This window comes from Eulemur rufifrons, chromosome 18, assembly GCF_041146395.1.
Source record: "Eulemur rufifrons isolate Redbay chromosome 18, OSU_ERuf_1, whole genome shotgun sequence".
NCBI classification, from domain to species: Eukaryota; Metazoa; Chordata; class Mammalia; order Primates; family Lemuridae; genus Eulemur; species Eulemur rufifrons.
In genome coordinates this window covers 45,387,454-45,412,531 of record NC_091000.1, presented here as the reverse complement: position 1 = coordinate 45,412,531, position 25,078 = coordinate 45,387,454, and the positions used below count along the sequence as shown (strand labels likewise).

At 38.7% G+C, this 25,078-nt stretch overlaps 1 protein-coding gene across 2 annotated transcripts in view; it reads left to right on the top strand.

Moving 5' to 3' along the window:
* Positions 1-23,449, top strand: part of MARCHF1 (membrane associated ring-CH-type finger 1) — a 275,802-nt gene extending 252,353 nt beyond the window's left edge. For both annotated transcript variants that reach the window (XM_069493428.1, XM_069493427.1), the window contains 2 exons: positions 11,915-12,062; positions 23,088-23,449. In XM_069493428.1, the coding sequence (XP_069349529.1) occupies positions 11,915-12,062; positions 23,088-23,386 (447 nt within the window). In that variant the 3' untranslated portion in view covers positions 23,387-23,449. The remainder of the gene's footprint in view (positions 1-11,914; positions 12,063-23,087) is intronic.
* Positions 23,450-25,078: the final 1,629 nt, after the last annotated feature.

Here is a 25,078-nt window from a genome sequence, read left to right as displayed (position 1 = left end):
TGGATACTGATCTTTCCCCCTTTGCTTCTTATAAGAACAGATTATTGGAATAATATTAGATTGGTTTAGTATTTAATTTCTATCCCCTTGCTGGGATCCAACGGTGCTAGAGAAACTGACAACTGATCTGCAGTGGAGAAAAGTGTTCATTGTCAGTATTAACAAATAACAACCCTAATAGTAAATAACCAGGAATGAAGGATATAGGGGAAAAAAGCAAGGCTAATCCATTTTTAATAGTTTTCCAAAGGGAAAAGAAAGAAAAATGCCACACTATTAAATAAGAACTTTTGAATAGAGTTTTTCTCATATTCACTTCTCTTGAGCTTTAGGAAGAAAAATGGAATCTGTTCCAGAATGTGAAAAATTATCACCTGTGTTTCAAGAAATTCCACACACACAGCATGCAGGCCTCAGGGATCATCACAAGAAACAGATTCCCTTGGCATGGGCTCCCAAAGGCCCTGAACGAAGCCTTCAGATGTCCTTGGAACAAAAATGAGATTCCTAGCACCCCCTCACCACCCAATCCCCACAAGCTTGCTTTGGTTCAAACCAGCTTCTCCCTAATTGGAGGAAAACTAGATTTGGGGATGGTAGGCTAGGACAGAGCTGCCCTTCTCACACAGCAGAATTCCCACGTAAACATGAATGAGCATTTCACATTCTCTCCCACCACTCGGTAGGCCAAGAATCAGTGTTTGGGACTTAGAATCCATTCTAAATGCTGTAAATGAAGAAATCTGGTCAGTTGTGGTTGCACAGTCATTCTTTGATTTCCAAACATACCGAGTTCCTGAACCACAAGTTTCATTTCCAGCCTGTGGAAATTATGTGTATTAATACCTCCAGCCCTTCCCTGGCCTAGCGGTTCCTTGTTCTTAAGTCAGTATGCCACTATTAAATCAATTCAAGAGAGAGCAGTTTAGAGCAAGGGCTTTAATCTAGAAAGAATCTCAGATCTCTTTGCAAATCCAATGAAAATCATAGACCTCTTCCCAGAGAAAGTAAATGCACACAATATTTTGCGTATGATTACAAAATGTATATACCCCTAGAAACCCCTGAGGAATCTTCTCTTTAAAAAACAAATGTCTTCAGTTTTAGGGCAAAATTTTCAGTTTTAGGGCAAAACCTTTGTTGAAAGGTTGAGTCTATTTAATGCCAAAAACAAGTTTAAATGTGACATATTGAGTCCATTAATTATGCTTATATCAAAGTACTGATTTTTAGATATATTAACTAAAACTTTTTTAAATGTTTTAAAATATTATGATATTATGATATCCGAATATATTGTCTTTAAAGTATTTTTATATCCCAAACTGAAATCAGTATTTAGAGAGATTAAAGTTTCATTGGCTGACATTTAAACTGAAGGAGAATATGTACTTATCAGATGTACTTTAAATTTTTATGTGGCTAAAAGACTCTGAGAGTAAAAGAAAATTCAACCCAATCACATTACACATGATGTCCAGATGCGACACTGCTGTTGAAACAGGGTGGAAATTGGATGCAAGGATTTTTTGACCTGTGAGAAGAAGCATTGACAGCAGGTTGTCCGTGGACGAGCTTGTCGTGGCTGTGCGCGGCAGAGGGTGCCAAGGAGAAACTTCCCTTCTTCTTTGCTGCCACCCAAAGGAATACTATGGAAAGATATTTCTGCACACACACAAATAATAAGATATAATTGAGAAACGGATAGAAGCACTTATGAGACCAAAGTCTATTATGTCCTGTTGCTGGACAATTATACAGTCCCCTCTGCTAAAAAATACATAACATTTCACAATTGCGACCCTAAAATAAACTTCATGAAAGCAGAAATTTCCTGTTGCCTAGCACCTAGAACAATGTCTGACACATTATGATGCTTTAATAATTAGCTCCTGAATGAAAAATCTAATCATAACTCCCTGTATTTATACTGGGCAAACCGATTCCGTGTTCTGGGCCTCAATTTCTTCACCTAGAAAATCATGGGGTAAAATTGTGTCTTTTCAAAAGTCTTTCTCTCTTCTAATATCCCCAGTCTCTGTGATTATGCTTAGTGCATGGACATTTTCTCCTGAACTGCAAGACTGTGATCATTTTAGGCGCAAAGAGTGACCACTGGCCTGTGTGGACCTCACGTGTGCTGTGGATGTTCCCTGGAGAGAAAAAGACGGAAGTCACACAACAGAAACGGTTTGGGGAAGAACAACATCGATGGCAGCATCAGTTCCAAAATCCTGGGCAAGGGCTTGAATCCACAGGGAAGAAGGAATATGCAGCCTTATGAACTGTAATCCAATTATTCCATTTGTTTTCTGTTTTCTTTATGAAGCCACAGTCTATATAATTAAATAGCCTCATAGACACAGCACCTTAGGTTTTCTGCTGGTTGAACATAGCTGAAGCAGTAATATGCTGACTTTTCCTCCAGAGTGTATGATATAATATTTTTCACCATAACCTCCAAGAGAAAACAGACAATCAAGTATTGTTTAAATATTTTTAAAGAAATTTTGTTTCAATGAATGAATGAATTAAATCTTTAAGTACTTTGTGTTCTTACATGACAATATTAAATCAATTCAGATTTATGTGGTTTTTTTTGGGGGGGGAAGTAGGTGAAAATATGTTCATTCTTGTGAAAAAGTATCAGGCATTATAGTCCCTCTCTAAAATATTTCCCTAAATTTTCTTTCCTTAGGGAAGTAATTCTCAAACTTCAGCATGCAAAAAAATCACTCAGAGTCTTGGTAAGAATGCAGATTCCTAGGTCTCCACCCCAGATATGGATTTATGGATCTAGAAGTTTGTAATTTTACCTGTTGCCTCTACAGTTCTAATGCAAATGTGCCGAAGACAAAATATTGTATCTCCCCTCAGGGCAGATCTATAAAATAAGCAGTTTTCCATTTCTCTTTTTTCCGCTCAAATCATCTTCATGTGTGATATCATTGCTCCCTCTAGTGGATGATTTCACTCAGTAAATATTTTTCTATCTTACACATACCTTCCTTGCTCACAACTTTTAGGAAACCCCATCTGTAATGAAAATCTTGAAAGGAAAAAAGAGTCAGGACAAAGTTTATAAGAAAAATTATTTTAGCAATCTAACATCACACACATATATATTTACAAATAAAATCAATATGTAGTATACATATATTTTATAGAGAAATTTTTGATCCTGATATAGTTGATTGAATATAATGTAGCTAATTGGTTTTATAAAAGTAATTCAATAACTTTTAATTTACTGGCCACAATATTTTTAGGATATGTATACCTATAGGATTGATAGTCTCACACCCCATTTTTCTAATAAACTTCGGCACATCAACACAACTCGATCTTCCTAATTTTCCCATCTGAGCTTCTTTTCAGTCCTGGGTGGTCTTTCTGACACCTCTTCTTGTTGGCTCCTAAGATCCACAGCTCTTTACAAGATCACAAAAATCTTGGGTGTCTATTTTGCATTTTGTGGCTTCTATCTCTCTGATAAACTTTGTTAACAAGGACTATCAATTACTTCAAGAGTCACAGACTCAGTTGCCCACAGTTGCCACGCAGGTGATATATATGAGTCAAGTGAGCTGATTGTAAAACAAATAGAGCAGTGCGGACTCAGGCAAACTGAGTTTGCTACATTTAAAGGTATTCAAAGAAGAGGAATTTTTTTTTTTCAGGATATTAGGGGAGTACAAATATTGTGGTTACACGTTATGATTTTGCCACACCCAAACCATGATTTGAGGCGTGCCCTTCCCCCTACAATGCTCACCACATCCATTAGTTGTGAGTTTACCCACCTACAACCCCCCAAGGCCCAAAGAATATTACTACTGTGTGAGCACCTTAGTGTTGATCAGTTAGTGCCAATTTGATGGCAAATATACGTGGTGCCTATTCTTCCATTCTTGTGATACTTCACTTCAGAGGATGGGCTCAAGCTTTATCCAGGAAAATATAAGAGGTGCTAGATCACCATCGTTTTTTATAATTGAGTAGTATTCCACTGTATACATATACCATATTTTATTAATCCACTCATGGATTGATAAGCTCTTGGGTTCTTTCCACATCCTTGCAATAGTGAATTGTGCTGCCATAAACATTCCAGTGGAGACGTCTTTATTACAGAATGACTTTTGTTCCTTTGGGTAGATGCCTAATAGTGCTATTGCTGGATCAAGTGGTATTTCTATTTTTGAGCTCTTTGAAGTACCTCCAAATTCTTTTCCACAGAGGTTGCACAAATATGCAGTCCCACCAGAAGTGTAAGAGTGTTCCTGTCTCTCCACATCCTCACCAGCATTTGTTGTTTTGGAATTTTTTGATAAAGGCCCATCTCACTGGGGTTAGGTGATATCTCATTGTGGTTTTGATTTGCATTTCCCTAATTATTAGAGATGCTGAGCATTTTTTTTATATGTTTTCTGGCCATAATTCTGTCTTCTTTTGAAAAGTTTCTGTTCGTGTCTTTTGCCCATTTATTGATGGGGTTGTTTGAATTTTTTCTTGTTGATTTTTTTTTTTTTTATTTCTAGATAGATTCTTGTTATCAGCCCTTTATCGGATGTGTAGAGAGCAAATATTTTCTCCCATTCTGTAGGCTGTGTATTCACTCTAATGATAGTTTCTTTGGCTGTGCAAAAGCTTTTTAATTTTATCAGGTCCTATTTATTTATTTTTGTTGCTGCTGTGATTGCTTTGGGGGTAGAAGAGGAATTTTTTTTAAAGCCCATTATGGACTTTATGAAACATCTCTGAACCATAGGAAGCTTTGTTTCATAAACCAGCTAGGAACCCTGATTTATGTGCCAGCTTACTGTGTGCAAATTATCTATGTATATTATCTCGTACAATTCTAGCAAACCCTGTACAAACAATAGTATTGTTATCCCAATTTTACCAGTGATGAAACTGAGATGTTAGGAGATTACATTACTTGCCCCAAGTCAGACAGGGGTCTTTAATCCAGGTCTGCCTAACCCAGGAGTCTAAGCTCTCAGTGTCTTCACTCCAATGCTTCTCTGATCATGTGGTTTTTTACCTGTTCCACTTGGCTCTCACATTGTGCCCTCCTCCTCACCCACCATCCCCGACCCCCTGCTCCTACCACAAGTCTCTGCTCCACCTCGTTCTTTCCAATATCTTCCGTTTCCTCTTGGCCTCTGACTCTTCTAGTATCTTTCAGTTGGACAGTTTGTCACCTGGCAGTTGACACCTCTCTCTGCAGCAGCACTGTGCATCGTGTCTCCTACAGCACCACTGAGTCACAATTCTTAGTAACATATTCCTCACATTGTAAACTAACGTGACAAGCATATCAATACAATGGATGTTTACTACTATTGCTTTAAATAAGTGCACCTTCTCTTAGAGCTTTAAAATGGTATTTCAAACATGCTTGGATTTCTGTTATAGTTGCATTTTTCCTGCTACCACCCCTCTACTTTTCTACTCAACTGAGCTGATCCAAGTACTATTATAAATACTGTAAAGTCATGTGAGGTTTTCTGGGTTAAAGCACTATTATATCGGCCTCAAATTTTTTTTTTTTTTTTTTTTTTTTTTTTTTTTTTTGAAAAGTAAGAGTTCTTGTGTAGAAATCTAAGTGAATTACCTTTTGAGGAAAATAGCCATTTCTTCCACTTATCCATTCTCAGGTGGTTTCTCGGATTTTGCAATCACTGAAGTGGTCACATTAGCATCCCCGGGGCCGTGTTGGGACCTTGCAGTCAGACTGCTTCTTCTGTCCTGCTTTATTCATGGAAGACATAGTTCTAACCCACACACCCATATTAATGCTTTCAGTTTATTTGGAATGTTTGAGTCTCTTTAAATTTTTGTGAAATCTGTCACCCAGAACAGTATTTTGGGGGAAGAGAGGAAACCTTAACATAACATTTTGTATTAGACAAAAAGAATGAGAAGTTACTGGAGCATGTATTATAACCTGTGATATCTGTTTCATTCTTAACAGAAAATAAGCCACCATTGTGCCTTCTTAGACGACTCTGTCTAGCATTTGCAAAGTAACTCATCCACTTACCCTGCTCATCTTTGTTCACATAGTTAACCAAAACAGACTGTATTTCCCTGCTATGAGATTCAATATTCACACAATTCTATTTGTACTTGGAAAACAGATGGGGGGCTTTGGCTGACTTAATTCTGCATGAGCAGATCCCATCTTCATCCCTTCATTAATGAGATGTTGTCAACATGCTGCATTAATCTAGATGGTAAAGACAATTGAAGTCTAATTGGATACGGTGCTGCAAGTTTCAAGTTATGACAATCACTAAAATTTATTGAATTCTTTGTGATTGATATTGTTCTGGATTTACAAGCATTAAGTCACTTAGACTTTACCATGCCAAATAGGTGCTATTCTTATCACCATTTTGCAGATGAGGAAATGGAAGAACAAAGAAATAATTCACCCAAGGTCACATAGTACTTAGTGGCAGAGCCAGAATTTGAACACAGGGCCCTTATGCTTTTCTTTTCTTTTCTTTTCTTTTTATTTCAAAATATTATGGTGGTACACACTTTTTGGTTACAATTGTTTTTATTCAGTTTGAGTCAAAGTTATAAGTGTGCCTTTCACTCAGATAGTGTGCATTGTACCCATTAGGTGTGAATTTACTCATCCCCTCCTCCTCCCCCCACCTACTTGATTTCCATTGAGTTTTGCTTCCATATGTGCACGTAAGTGTTGATAGACTAGTTCCAATTTGGTATTGAGTGCATGCGGTATTTGTTTTCCCATTCTTGGGATACTTCATTTAGAACAACGGTTTCCAGTTCCATCTGGGTTGTTACAAATGACAATAGATCACCTTTTCATGGCTGAGTAGTGCTCCATGGTATACATATAACACATCTGACTGATCCACTCATGTATTGGAGGACACTTGGGTTGTTTCCACATCTTTGCAATTGTGAATTGTGCTACTATAAACATTCAAGTGCAAGTGTCTTTTTATAAAATGTCTATTGTCTTGTGGGTGAATATCTAGTAGTGGGATTTCTGGATCAAATGGTAGGCCTACTTTTAGTTCTTTGAGGTATCTCCATACTACTTTCAATATAAGTTGTACTATTTGCAGTCCCACCAACAGTATGTAAGTGTTCCTTTCGCTCCACATCCATGCCAGCATCTATTGTTTTGGGAGTTTTTGATAAGAGCCATTCTCACTGGAGTTAGATGATATCTCATTATGATTTTGATTTGCATTTCCCTGATGATTAGAGGTGTTGAGCATTTTTTCATATGTTTGTTGGCCATTAGTCTATCTTCATTTGAAAAGTTTCTGTTCATGTCTTTTGCCCACTTTTTAACAGGGTTGTTTGATTTTTTTCTTGCTTATTTGCTTGAGTTCTTTGTAGGTTCTGGTAATGAGCCCTTTATTGGGTATATAGCATAGTGCCCTCATTCTTAACAAGTAGACCTTGGATCACAGGCAGAATGCACTGCAAAATTTCATGATTCATTCCTCAGTTATGAATTCAACAAGACCTGGGTAAGTATATTGGGAACTAGTTTTCCCAGATGAATCTGTTAAGCAACCAACACTGAAAACTACTTCTAATTATAAAGGACTTCTAGAACTGAATATTAATTATTATTATTCCCTTCCATGCTCAGGGAGTGCCCATTACTCACTAGTTGAGAATGCAAAAGGAGACTCAAACTGAGTTGTGGCAAAATGAAGCCATTGATTTCAGGTTCTCAGGTATTCCTCTTCTTTGTGGGACAGTTTATAAATCAATTTTCAATAAGACTGCCAATTGCTTGCAGTGTTATCTTTACACTAACCTGAGTATCAAAGATATCTTTATTCTATTCTGAGTATCAATAACTCCTTCTGCCAATTCTAAATAAATATGTGTGCAAACTATCCCAAGATTATAGTCTTCCATCTCTTATTTATATTTGGATTGGATACCTTCCAGGTTCATCTGGACATATGGCCCCTACCTCACTGTTTCCACTTGCAGTTTCTTTCGATGTAGATCCTAACCCCTGGTGCAGTATAAGACCATTTTCCTCCTGCACCATTATCAAGAGAAAGAGAGGAGCTGCATTCAATTAGAAATTATATATAATGTCCCTTCACATTGGGCCAAGCACAGAAAACACCAAGTAATTATCATGGATGGACCCAAGGTGGAAGAGAACTAGGAGGAAAAAGATTTTCTAGGAAATTATAGTAGACTCACAGAGCATTTGTGGATATTACATCTGAGGTTTTGACTCTCAGTAAGAAAGCCAGGAACCCATGTGCGTTCTTCTTTGTAATTCCATGGGGGGACAAGTTTGCGCCGTGCACACTTTCTGACAAGTGTCCAATATTAAGCACCTTAACTACTCAGTGAACTTACCCCACTGCCCACCGCCTACATGGCTTTCTTATTTCCTCTGTATCAGCAGGTTTGTAGCAGATTTCATTAAAAGTCTAAAGAGGTCAGATATTTCTTCTGGTGTTTTTAAATGCATTTTTAAGAGGGAACTTATGTACCACAAGGCATGTCTGTGAATTTGAAGATTCATTAAGATCTCAAGAGTTATTTCTCATAATTGTCTGTTGTTTAGTTCTCTTTCAAAGCATTGGAAGTTGTAACTAATATAATTAGATTTGAATAGGTTTTCCTATTACCCTAAACACTAATTTTAAAATTAAAAAATGAAACAGCTTGTTTTAGTGATTAATGAGCTAACTCCAAACCACTGTATTTTATCTCAAACAAATTCAGCGATTTTGTAAATTTTTTTCACTCAACCTGAAATATTTACATCACAGCCAGAAAACCAAACTTGTTCATTGATTTCCCTTCCCTGGACTAGGGAAGGATGTGGCAGGATGTAGCAAGTTCTTACCTCTAATATAGTCTCCACTGAGGTCACGATGCAACTCTGCTGTGTCATTCCTTAGACAGCTGGTTCTCAAACTTTAGCTTGCATCAGAATCACCTGAAGCCTTTTTAAAACCTTTCCTATCACAAAATCTTTTGTGAACTGCTATTCAATTTCAGCATCACAATTATGAAACCATCATGACAGCTTCATTCAAGTAAGATTTCTATTCTTATCTTCTCGATCCATTCCTCACTGTGAAGGTTTGCAAAACTTATTGGAACTTTGTTTACAAACCTGAAAAGACAATTATTATGAAAAGTATTTTATAAAATGCATTGATTTCTGCCGGTTCCACGCAGTGAATATTGCATGCAGTAATGTAATCGTCCAGAAGAGGGCACTGTGGCATTACATTTGCTTGTGTGCCGTCTGGTGAATTTCAGAATGGTTCCTGTAGGGATTTATAAAGTGGAAACGGTTGATGGTCCCCTTACACTTCACTTCTCCTTGAAACATTACTGAGATTTACAAGTGACAACCTCAGAGCTTCTATTGTCTGGAACTAGATGAGTCTACATGTACTTCGTCCTGTCCTTGTCAGATCCACTGATGTTTTTGAGGTTCAATTGTTTTGAATAGTGTATTCCAACCATTTCATCAAATTGCTCCGTAGGTATAAGAAGCCCCAGTTTTAAGGTGTTTTTAAGTCACTTTTACAATTGAGGATTGGCTTGGTATGAATATTTTGTTGCTGAAGTTATTCTTTTCCACTTAGAACACTTCAGAAATTTAATCACATGAAGCTACTTTTCTGTACCATCCTACACTTTTTATTTGGCTATATTAAATACTGAGATAATTTGAGGAATATTTATTAAGTCACAAAATGCTATTGCCAAATGATTATATTCTATTATTATACAAGATTATATTCTATGATTATACATTTGCATTACAATAAATCAATACCAAAACATGATTTTAAAAATCAGTCTTTCACAGATATGATGGGAAATTTTGGTAAAAGTCATAGTAACACTAAAATCTTCTCAAGGGTGATTAATTTAAAATAGAGTCTAACTTGAGGCATCTGTTTATTCCTTAGCCACATTATTAAGATTTCTCTATTATTTTACTTGGAATAATATATAAATATAGTTTGATGCAAAACAAAGTGCAAGATGAAGTCTGACTTGTTGATTAGCTCTAACAGAGCCCTATGTGGAAAATTATGTTATGACTGGCCAGCCAGAGGAGGATGGATGGTGTTTGTGAAGAAAACATTTTTTTTTTCTCTAAAATGTTTATAAAGCTCTCGGGAACATCAAGATCATACTTTAAGTATTTTGCTCTCTTACAAATGAAATTAGCAGACCTTAATCTTTAGACTAGAAGGGACTTTAGGAATTGCCTCTTTAATTTTTTCATCAGGAATTGCATTGGGCAACAAGTAGCAGGAACCTGGGAAATAATGGCTTAATCGCAGAGGCCTTCATTTTCCCCACATGTAACGGGATGTCCAAAGGCCAGCGGTTGGTGACTGGGCTGAGGTCTCTCCAATTCTCAAGACTTTGCCTCGAATGTGCAAGGTGGCTGTTGACACTCTTCCTATTACTTACAAATTCCAGGCAGCAAAAAGAGAAAAGGGAGGAAAGGACAAAGGGACAATTATTGTATCAGGAAGGCAAAAGCTCAATACCCAAGTAGATATCCACTCCCATCTCATTGGTGGAAAATAGTCAATGTACACTTCTGCCAAGGAAAGTTGGAAAGGCAGCTTTAAGCTGGGCACAACCCCAACCCTAATAGAATTGGTCTGTCAATAGAGGAAGAGGAGGATGGTTATTCTCTTCTTCCACCTGTCTGTCACAGCCTCTGCTGCAATCTGCTCTTCATGAAGATGTGGCAGCCAGGGCCCACTGAGAGTAAACGATTTCACCCATGTCTCAAAGCTGGTAGCAGAGCCAGGACTTTATGTAAGATAATGTGCACCTGCTTGGTTTTGGTTGAGTTGTACATTGAATTCCTCATGTATATTGGTGGTGGGGGGAAGGAGTGCGGTCTTCTGAATTTCTAGAGCTTTTGCTTTAGCAAGGGCATAATGTTGTAAAGAATCATGGATTATTAAAAGCTTGGCACACCAGTTCACCTCTAATAAAGTCATAGGGATTTGATTTTCTTATGGAAATAATGCGAAGAAAAATAAAGACATAATTCCTAACATACAAGTGAAGTGATACTGCAACTATAAAAATATTAAAATTTATTTTGGAGACTATTTCTTCAAAGTGAATATAGGAACCATTCCCTCATACAAACCTTCGCTTACTTCGGTAAAACTTGTGGTCCTCTTCCTCTCCCAGACTGAGGGAGCCCGAAACCTTCTAAGGAGTGTGGTTCAGGGAAAGTGGTCGTCATAGCAGTTACAACCCACCTGGCAGCAGAAAATCAAGGCTGCTCTAACAGGGGCTTCAAAGATTTTCTCCCATTGCTCAAATGGTAAAATTTGTTTTTTTAGGAGAAGAGTTGGAAACAGAAAATGTTGACTTTCTCTCTCAGATATCACTTAGCCATTCAAATACTTGCTAAAGGTATATATTCGAGAATGCAAAACTATGTCCCGTTGTGTAATAATCCAAAAAGACAATGTCACCTACCACTACTTCTAACCTAGTACTACAAAGAAGTGATAGGCAGGAACCTAAAAAGAAATATTTTCTAAAAATCATACAATATTAAAACTGTCTCATTCATGTTAAAGGTGAGGAAACTACAGGCCTGCAAAACAGAAATTACTTGATTTAATTCATGTGGAGAATAGAAAATTATTTTTGTTTTCACCTTAATATATATTTATTCTATATAACTCTGCCAGTTATGATTTCCTAGCTCTCCAAACACGAAGACTTATTTGAATTTAATAGTGACATCTGAAATGGCAGATATTTAAAGTTTCCTTCCACTCATGATCTACATATGTCTGGGGAATAAAAGGGGAGTGAAATTTCCTAGTTGGAAATTCGGTTTTGTGTGGTTCGTTTCTGATTGCAGTGGGAGAAACTACAGATGACCACGAGTGAAAGGAGGAAAATATTCTGCTCTGTCACATTCCATGTCATCGCAATCACCTGTGTGGTTTGGTCCTTGTACGTATTGATAGATCGGACAGCAGAGGAAATCAAGCAAGGCAACGACAACGGTAAGAGCATGTCTTTCTCCTTTGCTCCCTTCTTGGATTCTAATGACGTCACCCAGAAGTGGATAAGGACGCCATTTCCCCACTTTAGGTCTTCAAGTGGGATACACTAGCAAAAACCAGTACTTGCTGTTGAGTCTTCCCCAGTTATGTTACTGATTAATACTCTGACTATAAAGAATTGACTATATGGGGTCCCAAGCTGAGATTTATTTATCAAATCCATATAAAACTTGGCAGGGAGTAGTACACAGGTGGCATTCACCACTTCAGACTTTTCAGGAGCTGAATAAGGATCAGGTTATGCCTGATGTGATAAGTCAAACAGTTATGAAAATGGAAGGGGTTTTCATTTTATTTAATTCGCCCTAGTCATTTCTTCCTTTACAGCATAAATAATACTATCACAATGGGGATTAAGTTAAAGAAATAAAAAAATAAGTGAAGCATGGATAAGATGACATTCTAGTGGAGAATGTGTTATAGCTTCTTAGTGCTATATAATTTGACAGAATGGGCTGGCACGATGCTTTGAAATTTTAGTCATGCGAGGTTTGATAGTGAAGGATGGTGTCAAATCTGCAAAGAAAGACGTTTCAAAATCAGTGAGGCATATCCTAACATTTAAAGTGGATAGGCCATTTTAAACAGAAGCAAAAACAGGAAACAATAGCTATAAAATATTATCACATCTAAACGTTCCCGGTTCTGTTTCTCATCCGGCTCCGTGGGCTTTAGCATGCTGCAAATCATAGCTGGTACAGCAGTGACAAACATCCCCACACCCCCCCCCCCCCCAAGAAACAACGTTAAACCACTGAGGCCACTGAAAAGAAAAATTGTTCGGATAGTAACATTTTTTTAAATTTGTAATATTATGAAAAATGTTTGCACATCCCCCCTACGACCCACCCCATGAAAAAAAGAAAATTAAATAAAGAAAAAGACGGGAGGAAATGAGACAAAAAAGAAACAAGGAAAAGAATTAAAACAGGGGTCCCCAACCTATGATGGGTTGTATGATTATTTCATTATATATTACAGTGTAATAGTAATAGAAATAAAGTGCACAATAAATGTAATGCGCTTGAATCATCCCGAAACCATCCCTCCCCCCGTCGGTGGAAAAATTGTCTTCCAGGAAAACAGTCCCTGGTGCCAAAAAGGTAGGGGACTGCCGATATTAACTCAGAAAGGTTTGTTATAATACTTCTGTATTTCTTCGTGTGGATTCATAAATGCGGAGGGCGAAGACGGGCCATTGTCACATTCGCCCACCAGATGGCAGCAGTGCACAGCCGTGTGCGCTCGCTCTGCGCCCTCTGGCGGCAGAACTGGGCTGAGCGGACAGAGAGGACTGAAGCCCCGCGGTGCACACTATGGACGTGGTTTGTGGCTTACGTAGCCTCAGCGAGGGGATGTGATAGAGTTGCAGGTGTCACTGTCCCCTTCTGAGAGACAATGAAAGCACTGTTGAGTCAAGTCTAAATGCTAGAAAAACACGGTGGGGTGTTTTGTTTTTATTTATTTGTTCGGTATTAACTCATTTATACTACATTGTTTGCGATTATGTATTGTTTCAGGGAGTCTGGATTTTAAAATGTCATATTATATCCCTGTTAAATAAGTTCCCTGAGGCTAGGACCTTCCCGCCCTCCCCAATCCATGTCCTCTCTCGATATACGTACTGGCCCAAGCCACGAAACAGACCATGTGCCATAAACTCTGCAATCATGTAGGGATGAAAAACCAGAAGCGTCCCTACCTCCCCTCAGCCAGCACACTACCTTAGGACTCAAGCATTCTTCCAGCAATTAAGGGCAGATCCGATGGCTACAGACTTAATATTTTTAGATGACAAATTTAAAGTTCAGTGTTTGAGAACCATAAGTGTGCCCCAAGGTGATGTTGTCTCTCCCTTCTGGCAGCAGACGTCCCAACTCGGCCTCGCTCTGTGACAGACTGCGGGGCTCCTGTTCTCCTCAAGCCACAGGGAAGGGAAAGAAAATTAAGGGTACCTGTCCTAGAATGACAAGAAGCAGCAATCTTTTGTTGTCCATGTGTAGACCCCCGTAGACACCCACAAGAAGACCCTCTCTTACACTGATTTTATTCAACAGCACTTCTAAGACATATGAGTGAAGTGATCATTTATCCTATAATGATCATGATTGTCTCAGTTCCAGCCACCAAAATCTCTCCAGAACCCAGGAAACCCATGGCCTCATGCTTCTTTCCATTTGTCTCTCAGTCTCGCTGGTCATTCTGTAGACCCCGGGGTATTCTTACATCTTCAGCTGCCCTTTCTATGCTGATAACCTCCCAGATTTATCTCCAGCTGATATCTCCACCCATGTATCCACCTACCTCCTGAACGTCTGCCTCCTTTTGAAGGTCTTCCAGGCATCCCAAGTTCAAACTGTCCCAACTCATGACCATGACCACTTCTCATTCTAACACCTGTGGGAGAGGCATCACCAGCACCCAGGAGCCAAAGCCAGTTATGCAGCTTTCACTCCTCATCTCCTCCTTCCTTTACCTTCAGTCACTCACCATATCCTATTTATTCTGTCCCGTATGCCTCTGGGATCTGTCCATTTCTTTCTTTCCCCACTGCTGCCATGCATGTGCAAACTATCATTTTTTTTACTTAAAAACCTGCAAAGGCAGCCACACGTGGTGGCTCCCACCTGTAATCCTAGCACTCTGGGAGGCAGAGGCGGGAGGATCACTTGAGCTCAGGAGTTCCAGACCAGCCTGAACTAGAGTGGGATCCCGTCTCTACCAAAAGTAGAAAAAAATCAGCCGGTGTCATAGTGCACATGCCTGCAGTCCCAGCTACTTGGGAGGCTGAGGCAGGAGGATCTCTGTAGCCCAGGAGTTTGAGTTATGATGACACCACTGTGCTCTAGCTGCGGCAACAGAGAGAGACTCAAAAACAAACAAACAAACTGCAAAGACTTTTTTTTTTTTTTTTTTTTTTTTTTTTTGAGACAGAGTCTCACTCTGTTGCCCAGGCTAGAGTGCCGTGGCCTCAGCCTCGCTCACAACCACCTCAAACTCCTGGGCTCAAGCAATCCTCCTGCCTCAGCCTCCTGAGTAGCTGGGACTACAGGCATGCGCCACCATGCCTGGCTGATTTTTCTATATATATTTTTAGCTGTCCATATAATTTCTTTCTATTTTTAGTAGAGATGGGGTCTCGCTCTTGTTCAGGGTGGTCTTGAACTCCTGACCTCGAGCGATCCACCTGTCTTGGCCTCCCAGAGTGCTAGGATTACAGGCGTGAGCCACCGTGCCTTGCCTGCAAAGACTTCTTAACTAGACTTTCTCCAGTTTTGCCCATTTTGAACCCATGCTCAGGAATGAGATCACAGCAAATTTACAAAAATACAAATCCTATCACATCCTATCCCCACTCAGCCATTAAAATGTAACCCAAACTCCTTGATGGGACTGGGCTGCCCCCATGACCTAGCCATAGCCAATGAAGCTGAACATTGACTCAGCTCTTGAAATCTACTTCGGGAAGCTTGCTCAGCTCTTCACTCTATGTAAAATGTTTCCTTCCAGCTTCTCTTGTCCGCCACCACCACATGCACACACACACAGTCTCACACACCTCCCTAACCCAGACTCAGCCTTTGCAGTTTACCTTAAACATCCCTCTGGGAAACCAAGTTCAGCTCCCGGAACTGGGATCATTTTTCCTATCACAGTGGTTCTCCGAGAGTCGTCCTGGTCTTGGGACCAGCAGCATTACCAGCATTTGTTAAAATGCAAATTCTAACCTCTCCCCTCCCTAGACCTGGGAATCAGAAATTCTGAAGGTAGAGCCCAAGAATTTGTGCTGAAGAATTCTCCAGGTGATTCTGGTGCTTGCTAAGGTTTGAGAGCCATGGGCTCCCACAGAATCCCGAATTTACCCTCCACTGTGCTTCTCCACCTCGATTGCATGTGAGAATACCTGTGGAGTTTCTGCACATCCTGTGCTTTATCCCAGATGCTTTGCCTTAATCATTTCCCATGAGCATCTCCCATAGCCTTAATCATCTCTCTTGGTGAGCAGCGCTACCCCGACACTTGCCACGCACCATTGCGGTTGTATCTGTCCTTGAAACCCCACATCCCTGGTGCTGGGCCCTGGTCTGAGGTCTCGCAAGTGGCCCCGTCAATGCTGTAGAAGGAATGATGAAGTAGGAATGCTTGATACTCAAGCTCTTCCACTTTTTCTTTTTCTTTTAGAATTTTTTTCAAAATATTTGTTTCTCTCTTAGTTCTGGGTGGGTGCAGGATTCCAGACCACGGTCTCCCAATGGACTGTCACTCAGGTCGGTCGGATTTCCTGCCAGAAAAGCTCAAATGATCAGCAAGGGTCAGCTTACACATATATATGTACATATACATGTAATTTATATAAAAATTATTTTCAGTTTCTTAAAGACAACTGAACATGAGATCGTTTTTACCTTTGGCTTTCAGAGCTTTTGAATTAGGAAGCAAGATATTTATCCAGGAGCAGTGGCAGTGCCCGTGGCTGTTCCTGCAGAGCCGCTTGCCAGCGGGACGGCTCCTGGAATGTGGGTACTTTCAAATGAAAACCACAGTGACGTTCATAAGGGGCATCATCTTTCCTTGTGCTCAAATTGCATTTAAAACCTTACTTTCCTATGTACACATTTAAGGGGAATATGGGCATCTGTATGAATTGCTATTATTTTAATCTTTCTTTGGCAAGGGGACTATGGGTGCTGGTCCTGAATTTACTTTTAGAGTAGTTGGGAAAAAAATGCATAACTCAAAAGTCAATGTATTTTTAAATCCATCTTGAAAATCTTCAAAAAATATTTGAAGAAAAAAATTGTCCCTTTTCAACCAGAATGGAAGTTGAATATAAAATAGCAAAATTGTTTGAACTGTAATGACAATACTGAAAGGAAAAAAAAAATTCTTCATATATTTTTAAAGGATTGTTCTTTTAGCTTAAATATGCATGATGCCCCAGATAGCTCTTTCACCTCACTTTCACTTTCTTTTTTTCCCCTGTGATGACAAAAATTAAAATTAAAAATTAAAAACAAATATATGGTACTTGAAGCCTTTCTATCCTAAATTCTCCTTGTTACCAACTCTAATTTAGGCAACAATTGTTGTTCCTGCCTTATCTTTACATTGTCTAAAAGAATGCTCCAATATACTATTTATGTGTTAAAAATAAAAAACAAAAATATAGTCTCCACCAAAAAATTTATTTTATTAAAGACACTGTAAGTGTAGATATTAAAGTTGCCCCAGAAGTGTTTAAATGTATGCCCCACAAGGGACAAGCATAAGAAATTGATTTTGTTTTTCTGATTGACTTGCTTGTGAGCCTCTGAACTCCTCCAGGGAAGGGGCCTTGCCTCATGATTCTGAGAGCACCTGGTATTAGTAGAGGCTCAAACAACTTTGCTGGCTGTGGCTGACTCTAGCAGATAAGAACAACCCAGATATAATATTAATAAGCATTGGCTTGAGCTAATTGTCTTAAGGCCAGGGTTCTATCTCTGCCTTGGCCACTGGCTAGTTATCTTGAATATAATCATTAATCACTCTGGACCTCAGTGTCCACATTTATAAAACTAAGAAAATTGGACTGAGTATCCTCTAAATGATCTTCCTGTGATTGTCTTTCAGACATCATGAACTTAACCTTGCATCAGATAAAGTGAAATGTGTTTATATAAATAATGAACATATTTTATACATGTTTACTCACAGTGAATATTACCATTAAAACAAAGTTAAGAAAAAGGTTATAAATATGTGAAACAGTGTGGCTGCTGTTGTTTCATAATTTATCCAACTGGAATGAAGCAACCAAGATAAAAGCAAAGAAGAAAAGCAACCCCCACCACCAGCCCACACACCCTTCCTTAGACAGACACACTTTGTAGCTCTGCGTAAGCCTCCAGCCAAAGTCATTCCAACTTACCAGTGAGGTGCTGTTTCTAAACATACACAGCCACTGCAGCTGTTCAACGAGGCAGGTTCTTCTCTGTTGTTTGATGATTTTCAAAGGCTTTTTAGACACACTGCTGGGGTTTCCCGTCTTATGTACTACATGAGAAATGCAGAATACTCTGAGAAATCTAATTTAAAAGGTAGAAGAGACCTTAGAGATCATTGTTTTAAAGAAGAGGAAATAAGTCATTTGCCAGATCTCCAGCTGTATTTTAAACACCCACCTGAGATCCTCTGGTTTACCCAACCTGACTTACGAAGAAAACGGAAAAGTGAGATGTTACAGGTGACCTAGCCCGTGTGCCTCCAGTGGAGAGGAATGGGGACCCTATTCTGTTAGCAAGGGAAGTGTATTTTCAGAGAAACAGTATTTTTGGAAATTAAATGAGCCTAAAAGGGGCCAGTGGACACACCCCATCTTATAAGCCATTGTTATTATGGTCTGAAAGCTTGGCACAAATATGTCCTAACAAATGCAATATGTATGTAGTCACTACTCAAGCATTTTAAGGACATTTTAGTTTATTTTTGGTGGGATTTCTGAGCTAGTCGCCTGATGGAGGGAATTACAACGGCAAGACGTGATGCCGGGGGCACGTGACCAGGAGACATGGGGCTGACCCTGTGCTGGCAGCCTGGCTGGCAACTGGCCAGACTCCTCCCCTCTTGGACTCTGGAGGTTTTCGTGATCTGGAGTCAAGGTGGGACACCCGAAGGACAAAGCACAGTGAAGTTAGAAAGATCTTACTGTAGACACCAGTGAAAGCTCTGCTCTTGATCTAAAGCTGAGTCAACCAAAGATGTGTAGCATTCAAATCACACAGACAATAACAACAACTTACATTTATATAGCATATCCTATGCATCAGGCACTGTTAATTTGTCTAATCCACACTAACAACCCTGTGAGATAGATCTGTTTCTTCCAGCTTTAAATGATGTACCAGTTGGCTTTTGCTGTATAACAAACCATTCCAAACTTAGAGACTTAAAATCACAAACATTTATTTCACTCCTGATTTCTGTAAGTCAGTTGGGTGTTTCTTCTGGCCCTGGGCCAGCCGGGCAGATCTCTGCAAAATTCACTCGTGTGTCTGCAGACAGATGGCATGTCAGCCGGCAGCTGTGTCATCAAGGACAGGCTCCTTTATGTGTTTGGCAATGGGACAGTCACCGGCCGGGAGAACAGGAGCATCTCAGCTGTGCATTTCAGCGTCATGCTACACGGCAGCTTCTCCACAGGGCAGCTGTGGTGTTTTAAAAAGTATTAAGACAGAGCAAACCCACTTGTGTAAACACTTTTGAAGTTTCTGATTGTGTCATCTTTGCTATTGTCCTGTTGGCCAAGACAAGTCATGTGGCCAATTCTAAGGTATATTACGCGTTTTGGTCACCATTTCTGGAGAGAGAGGTGGGGCGTGAGTGGTGTTGCCTTCAGATTGTCCACAAACAAAAGCGGAGCTTTACTGACAGGTGGAGAGAGGCTATAAAAGCTGTCCTGCGTCCTTGAAATACCTACCGAGCAACGCGCTATGGAAAACAAAGACCAGCCAGACAAATTCCGTGCTTGTCAAGATGATAGCACGGCAAAGTAAAAACGCTTATGTCAGAAAGTGAACTCATGCCGCAAATGGCGAAATGATATGGAACTGGAACAGTGGGAAAGTTTATTTCCAGCTGAAAATCATTATTAAGTTGAGTTTTGTGGGACAGGTAGACATGTGGAAGTAGGGAAGCAAAATCCAGAGAGAAATCTAGCGTCTTCTGTTAAGTAAACATGTTGGCAATTGACTCTGTTCTTTTAAAGAGCTTAACTCTATAAATACACTAATTGATTTTCCAAAGTCGCAACTTAGGTAGGGAGAGGCATGAAACCTCCAGTATCTCTCCTAATTTTATTATATTCAGAGTTAATTCCATTTCATTCCGAACAGCAGCATTTTAATTAGTGAACATTGATAGGATTTCTGGACTACTATGTAGCCAATTTGCAATATTTTGAAAAAGCATCTTCTTCCTCCGGGACCAGGTAGCAAAAAGATTTTGTCTCATGTGCCAACTCCAGAGACTGACTAAAGTGTTAGGAACCATGAAGTTGCCGTAGGGATTAGGAGGAAAGACTATTTTCAGTAATTCAGGCAAGAATTCTGCGTTTGCCAACCTCATGACGGAGACTGCACCCTTCGCGCCCTGGGTTGGGTTCTAAAATGTTAGCAGGAGTTTATTATACAGTGAAGAATGTGGACTCTCTGGGCAGAGGAAACAGCATGTGCTAAAGCTGGAACCTGTTTTGGAGTGTGGGATGTTTGGCAAATAGCTACACAGATAGGACTTTGAATAAAGTTTACTAAGAAAGGCTTTGGATGAGAGAAATCAGGATGCTGAGCATAACTGTAAAGTAAATAAAGGTCATGAGCATTTATTGTGCATGACTACAGCAAATTTTAGGCACAATAAACTCTCTTGAGCATGGTTAAAAAGAAATGGGTACTTTGGTGAAATAAAGTTTCCGTAAATAAATTACCAATTTCTAAACACTTAAATGCTCACAAACCCATCTTACTACTGTAACAAATTCTATAATCTGACCTAGACACAGACTTGAATTCATGGAACTAATCCCAATTTTTTTTATATATAATAGACTTTATTTTTTAGAGCAGTTTTAGGTTTACAGAAAAATTGCACAGAAAGTTGAGCCAGTTACCATATACTCCTTCCCACACACCATTTCCCCTGTTATTAACATCTTGCCTCACTGTGGTGCACTTGTTACAATTGATGGGCCAATATTCACACATTATTATTAAAGCCCATGGTTTTCGCTAGGACTCACTCTTTGTGTTGCACTATGGGTTTTAACAAATGCATAATGTCGTGTTACAAAATCATACCATTACAAAATCATACAGAATAGTTTCACTGCCTTAAAAATCCTGTCACCCACCTATTCATTCCTCCTTTTCTCCCCCGAACTGTTGGCAACTACTGATCTTCTTACCGTCTCTAGTTTTGCCTTTTCCAGAATGTCATAAAACTGGAATCATACAGTATGTGGCTCTTTCAGATTGGCAGAATCTACTAGTAAAACTATCTGGGCCTGGGGATTTCTGCTTTGGAAAGTTATTAATATTTATTTAATTTTTAATAGATATAGGCCTATTCAGATTGTCTATTTTTCCTTGTGTGAGCTCTGGCCAATGATATTTTGAAGTATTATTTCCATTGGGATCAAGTATATATTCAAGATGATGATTACTATGAGTTAATCAAATCATAAAGAAGTCCTTGTGAATTAGGAGTTAGAAAAAAATGATCTTTGTTACTGGTAAAGGTTCTAATAAATTCTACTGCATATATTATATAATTCACTGCAAAATTAAATTTTAGGTTTGATTACTAAAAGAAACATAGAATTCATTTTAGACTGACGATGCCAAACAGCAGCAAATGAATGAAACATCAACAGCAGTGAGAGGCTTTTCATATTTTGGACAATTCCTTTTGGGATCAGAGAGCATTTTTTTCCTCAATATTTCAAAGGAAAAGTTAAAGTCAAAGCATTTTAAAAACAAAAACAGGTTACTTGCAAAGGTTCGAGGGAGTCAGGCTTCAGAAAGACTGGCTCACCAAATGAAAAACATAACAGGCATTTAAAGAAAAATATAAAGAAAATTGATATAATTGCCCAATTTGCATTAGTTGTTCATTGTGAAAAAAAATAAAACCTTATCACATGATTATCATATCCAGAAAGGTTTCACATAACTTGAAACATCAGCTATGCAAAAGTCAAGAATAAAATTATCCTTTCTGGGAGTTTGGGAATATAAGAAATGCTCAATGTTTCATTATTTTGGGACCAAAAACGGACAGGGTGACCCTGTTATTTTTAGTTAATCTTTAAGTACAAAGTGCTTCATCATGATGTAAACAGGGCATAGCATCTGCTTTGTTTCCAGAAGCATAAAGCACATGCCATTACTACAAGGTACAGGTAGGATATTTCTTATAACTCTATCATTGTTATAAGTAAATAAAAACCCAAGGTAGAATCATTGACTCTCATTTACTGTGGTTTCTATGCATTTTCACCAGTCTTTCCTGGTGTGCCATACTGAGCTATATTCTTTTACTTGACAACTTTTCACATAAATGAAGACAGCTGTTATGTTCCCTGCACCACCCTGATGTTGGCAAGAGGTGGACTCTTGACCATCATATATCTAACATGCATAATATTAATAATGTGTGGCCTAAATACTCCCTGTTGTAGTTACAGAAACTCCTGTGAAATAATTTTTAAATTGTTTCTTTGTAAAAGAAAGCCTGTTACTAATAATGGTGATGGAAATTAAGAGAAAATATAGATGTCTAAGAAAGTGATGGTTCTCAGTGACAAATATGATTTACGAAACAAATGACTAAAATCCTAAATCTTTTGTGTGTCCAGGCTCAAGAGTTCTCTCTTTCTCTCTCTGGTGACTATTGTAGCTTCTTATTTTCCCTTCCCTTTTCCTTCCTACCTTAATTCCTTCCTTCTTCCTTCCTTTTATTAATTTCAAAAAGGAATGAGGGTAAAGGGGAGGACCTATATGTACAAGCCCATACATGTACCCACTACTTCATCTTCTTAAAGAGATTTTAAATTCTGATTCTTATGCTTAGTAGGTTCACTGTCCTTCCTTAAAGATTTAGCTATAAGGGATAAATGTCAAAGTTTCCAAATGTCCGAGTCTAACACAGTATCTGATAATTATGAGAGGTACTTGAAGCTAGGAGAAACAGAGATCATTACAGTGGCAGGAAAGAAAATTTCCTCATACACAATTTTAACAATACATTTAGGATATTTGAAAGGCATTAATCCAATTCAGATTATAATTCTTACTAGTAATTAACAATATACTCCTTATCAACATAATTTAGCAGGCAGGTATGGTATTTTGAAGGGGTCATAGAAAAAAATGACCAAATCCACTGATAACAATTTATCAATAATATTCTTTCTTTCTTGTTTCAAAGGTGTCCTTGAATGGCCGTTTTGGACAAAACTGGTTGTGGTGGCCATTGGCTTTACAGGAGGGCTCGTCTTCATGTACGTGCAGTGTAAAGTCTACGTTCAGTTGTGGCGCAGGCTGAAGGCCTACAACCGTGTGATCTTCGTGCAGAATTGCCCAGACACTGCCAAAAAACTGGAGAAGAACTTCTCGTGCAATGTAAACACAGACATCAAGGACGCCGTGGTAGTGCCTGTGTCACAAACAGGCACAAATTCACTGCCATCTGCAGAGGGCGGCCCCCCTGAAGTTGTATCAGTTTGATGGAACCAGTTGGGAGTTTCTTCACCGAAGAGTATCTTTCTAGCCCTCAGCCACTACAAGTGACAGAAGTGATCCTGAATTATTCACTTCCTTTAGCTCCTCCTTTCTCCTACTGAGGCATTTTTCCTTACTTTGCTCAAAAAGGAAAGGAGGACACACCAAATGACCAGGATCCCATGAAGTGTAGCCTGAAGTGTGATATGGAAATGTGACAATTAAGAACCACTGGAGCAATGGATGCTTTGAGGCAATGGTAACGACTAAATGGACCCTGATACTCTTCGTGGTAGCAGGGGGAGAAGTTCAAGATTGCAAACTTGAATCTCAATGTGTATTTCTTCTAGGGCCTTGTAATGTTAACTATCTCATTTGGAAATAACAAACATATTTGGTTTTAAGCCTGAAATTGTCGGCATTGTCCCTGAGTCACATTGGAAGCAGACTTGGAGGATGCATATTTTGATATACTTGGACAGCTAACAGATTTTTATGGCTATAGTGGAGTCCAGTTATTTTGACAGATGCATGTTTTTAAAACAGATGCAATATACATCTGAGGACATTAATGCACAGAATTGTTTAAATCATGAATGGAAGATTTTCAGAGAATTTTTGGGTTTAATTAGCTCTGTTAAATACCCACAGAAATCAGCTATCAGGTCCTCTATTTTGTCCGGCCCCTCTAACACAGTGCTGTCCAATAGAAGTAGAACATGAGCCACAAATGCAGGCCACATATGTAGATTTTTAATTTCCTAGTAGCCCCATTAGAAAAAGCAAAAATAAGTGGTGAAATTAATTTTGATAATATTTTTTATTTAACACTATATATATAACTTATTTCAACTGTCATCAATATAAAAAGTTATTGAGATAGGATAGTTTACATCTCTTTTTTTTTGAACCAAGTTTTCAAAACCCAAAATTCACTTTGTATTTTACAGCAGACCTCAATTTGAATTAACTTTGTTGGATAGCACAGCCCCAAAATTAGAGAGTAGGCCTCTGCTTTCTTTAACAGTTGAATATTTCACAACAGCAGCTTAATTCGTTCTTTTAATTCAAGCCCCACGAATGGTATGATTTTACAAAGCACTGAATCAAATTAAGTATCCTGGGTTGAAGACTTAGATGTAGTTCACATTTCTCTAAAGGGATAAGTATAGAAAGATAAAGCAATCTGCCCGTAGCAAAGTTGTGAAATTAACTTCTGTTTATTTGCTATTATGAAGCACTTATGATAGGGAAAAAAAATTAAATATTTTTTAGTATTAAATCAAACGTGTTAAGTTTTTGTTTTTGTTTTTATCCACACAAGGTGTCATCAAATTGACAGATAGGTAATTATGACCAAGAATCTAGAGGTTATTGTTAAAAGCTGACAGGACTTCCCTTGCTCAGGAGGGAAGCAAAAATATTCAACAGATTCTGTGATAAGTAATAAATTGTTTAGGTTTGACAATTAATTATTATGTTTCTTGCATATTCATGTAAAACTAAAGTGTGAATGATAGTGCAGTGAGCTAGATTGATTACAGATATAGTAGCCTGTCAAAGAAAGATGTCCTACATAAAAAAAGGTGACTTATTTTTGTTAGCTGTCATATTTATTAATGTGAAAGGCAACGATGGCCATAAGAACCAAAGCATGGGTATTACATTGCACAGATCTGGGTATCACATCGATGCACT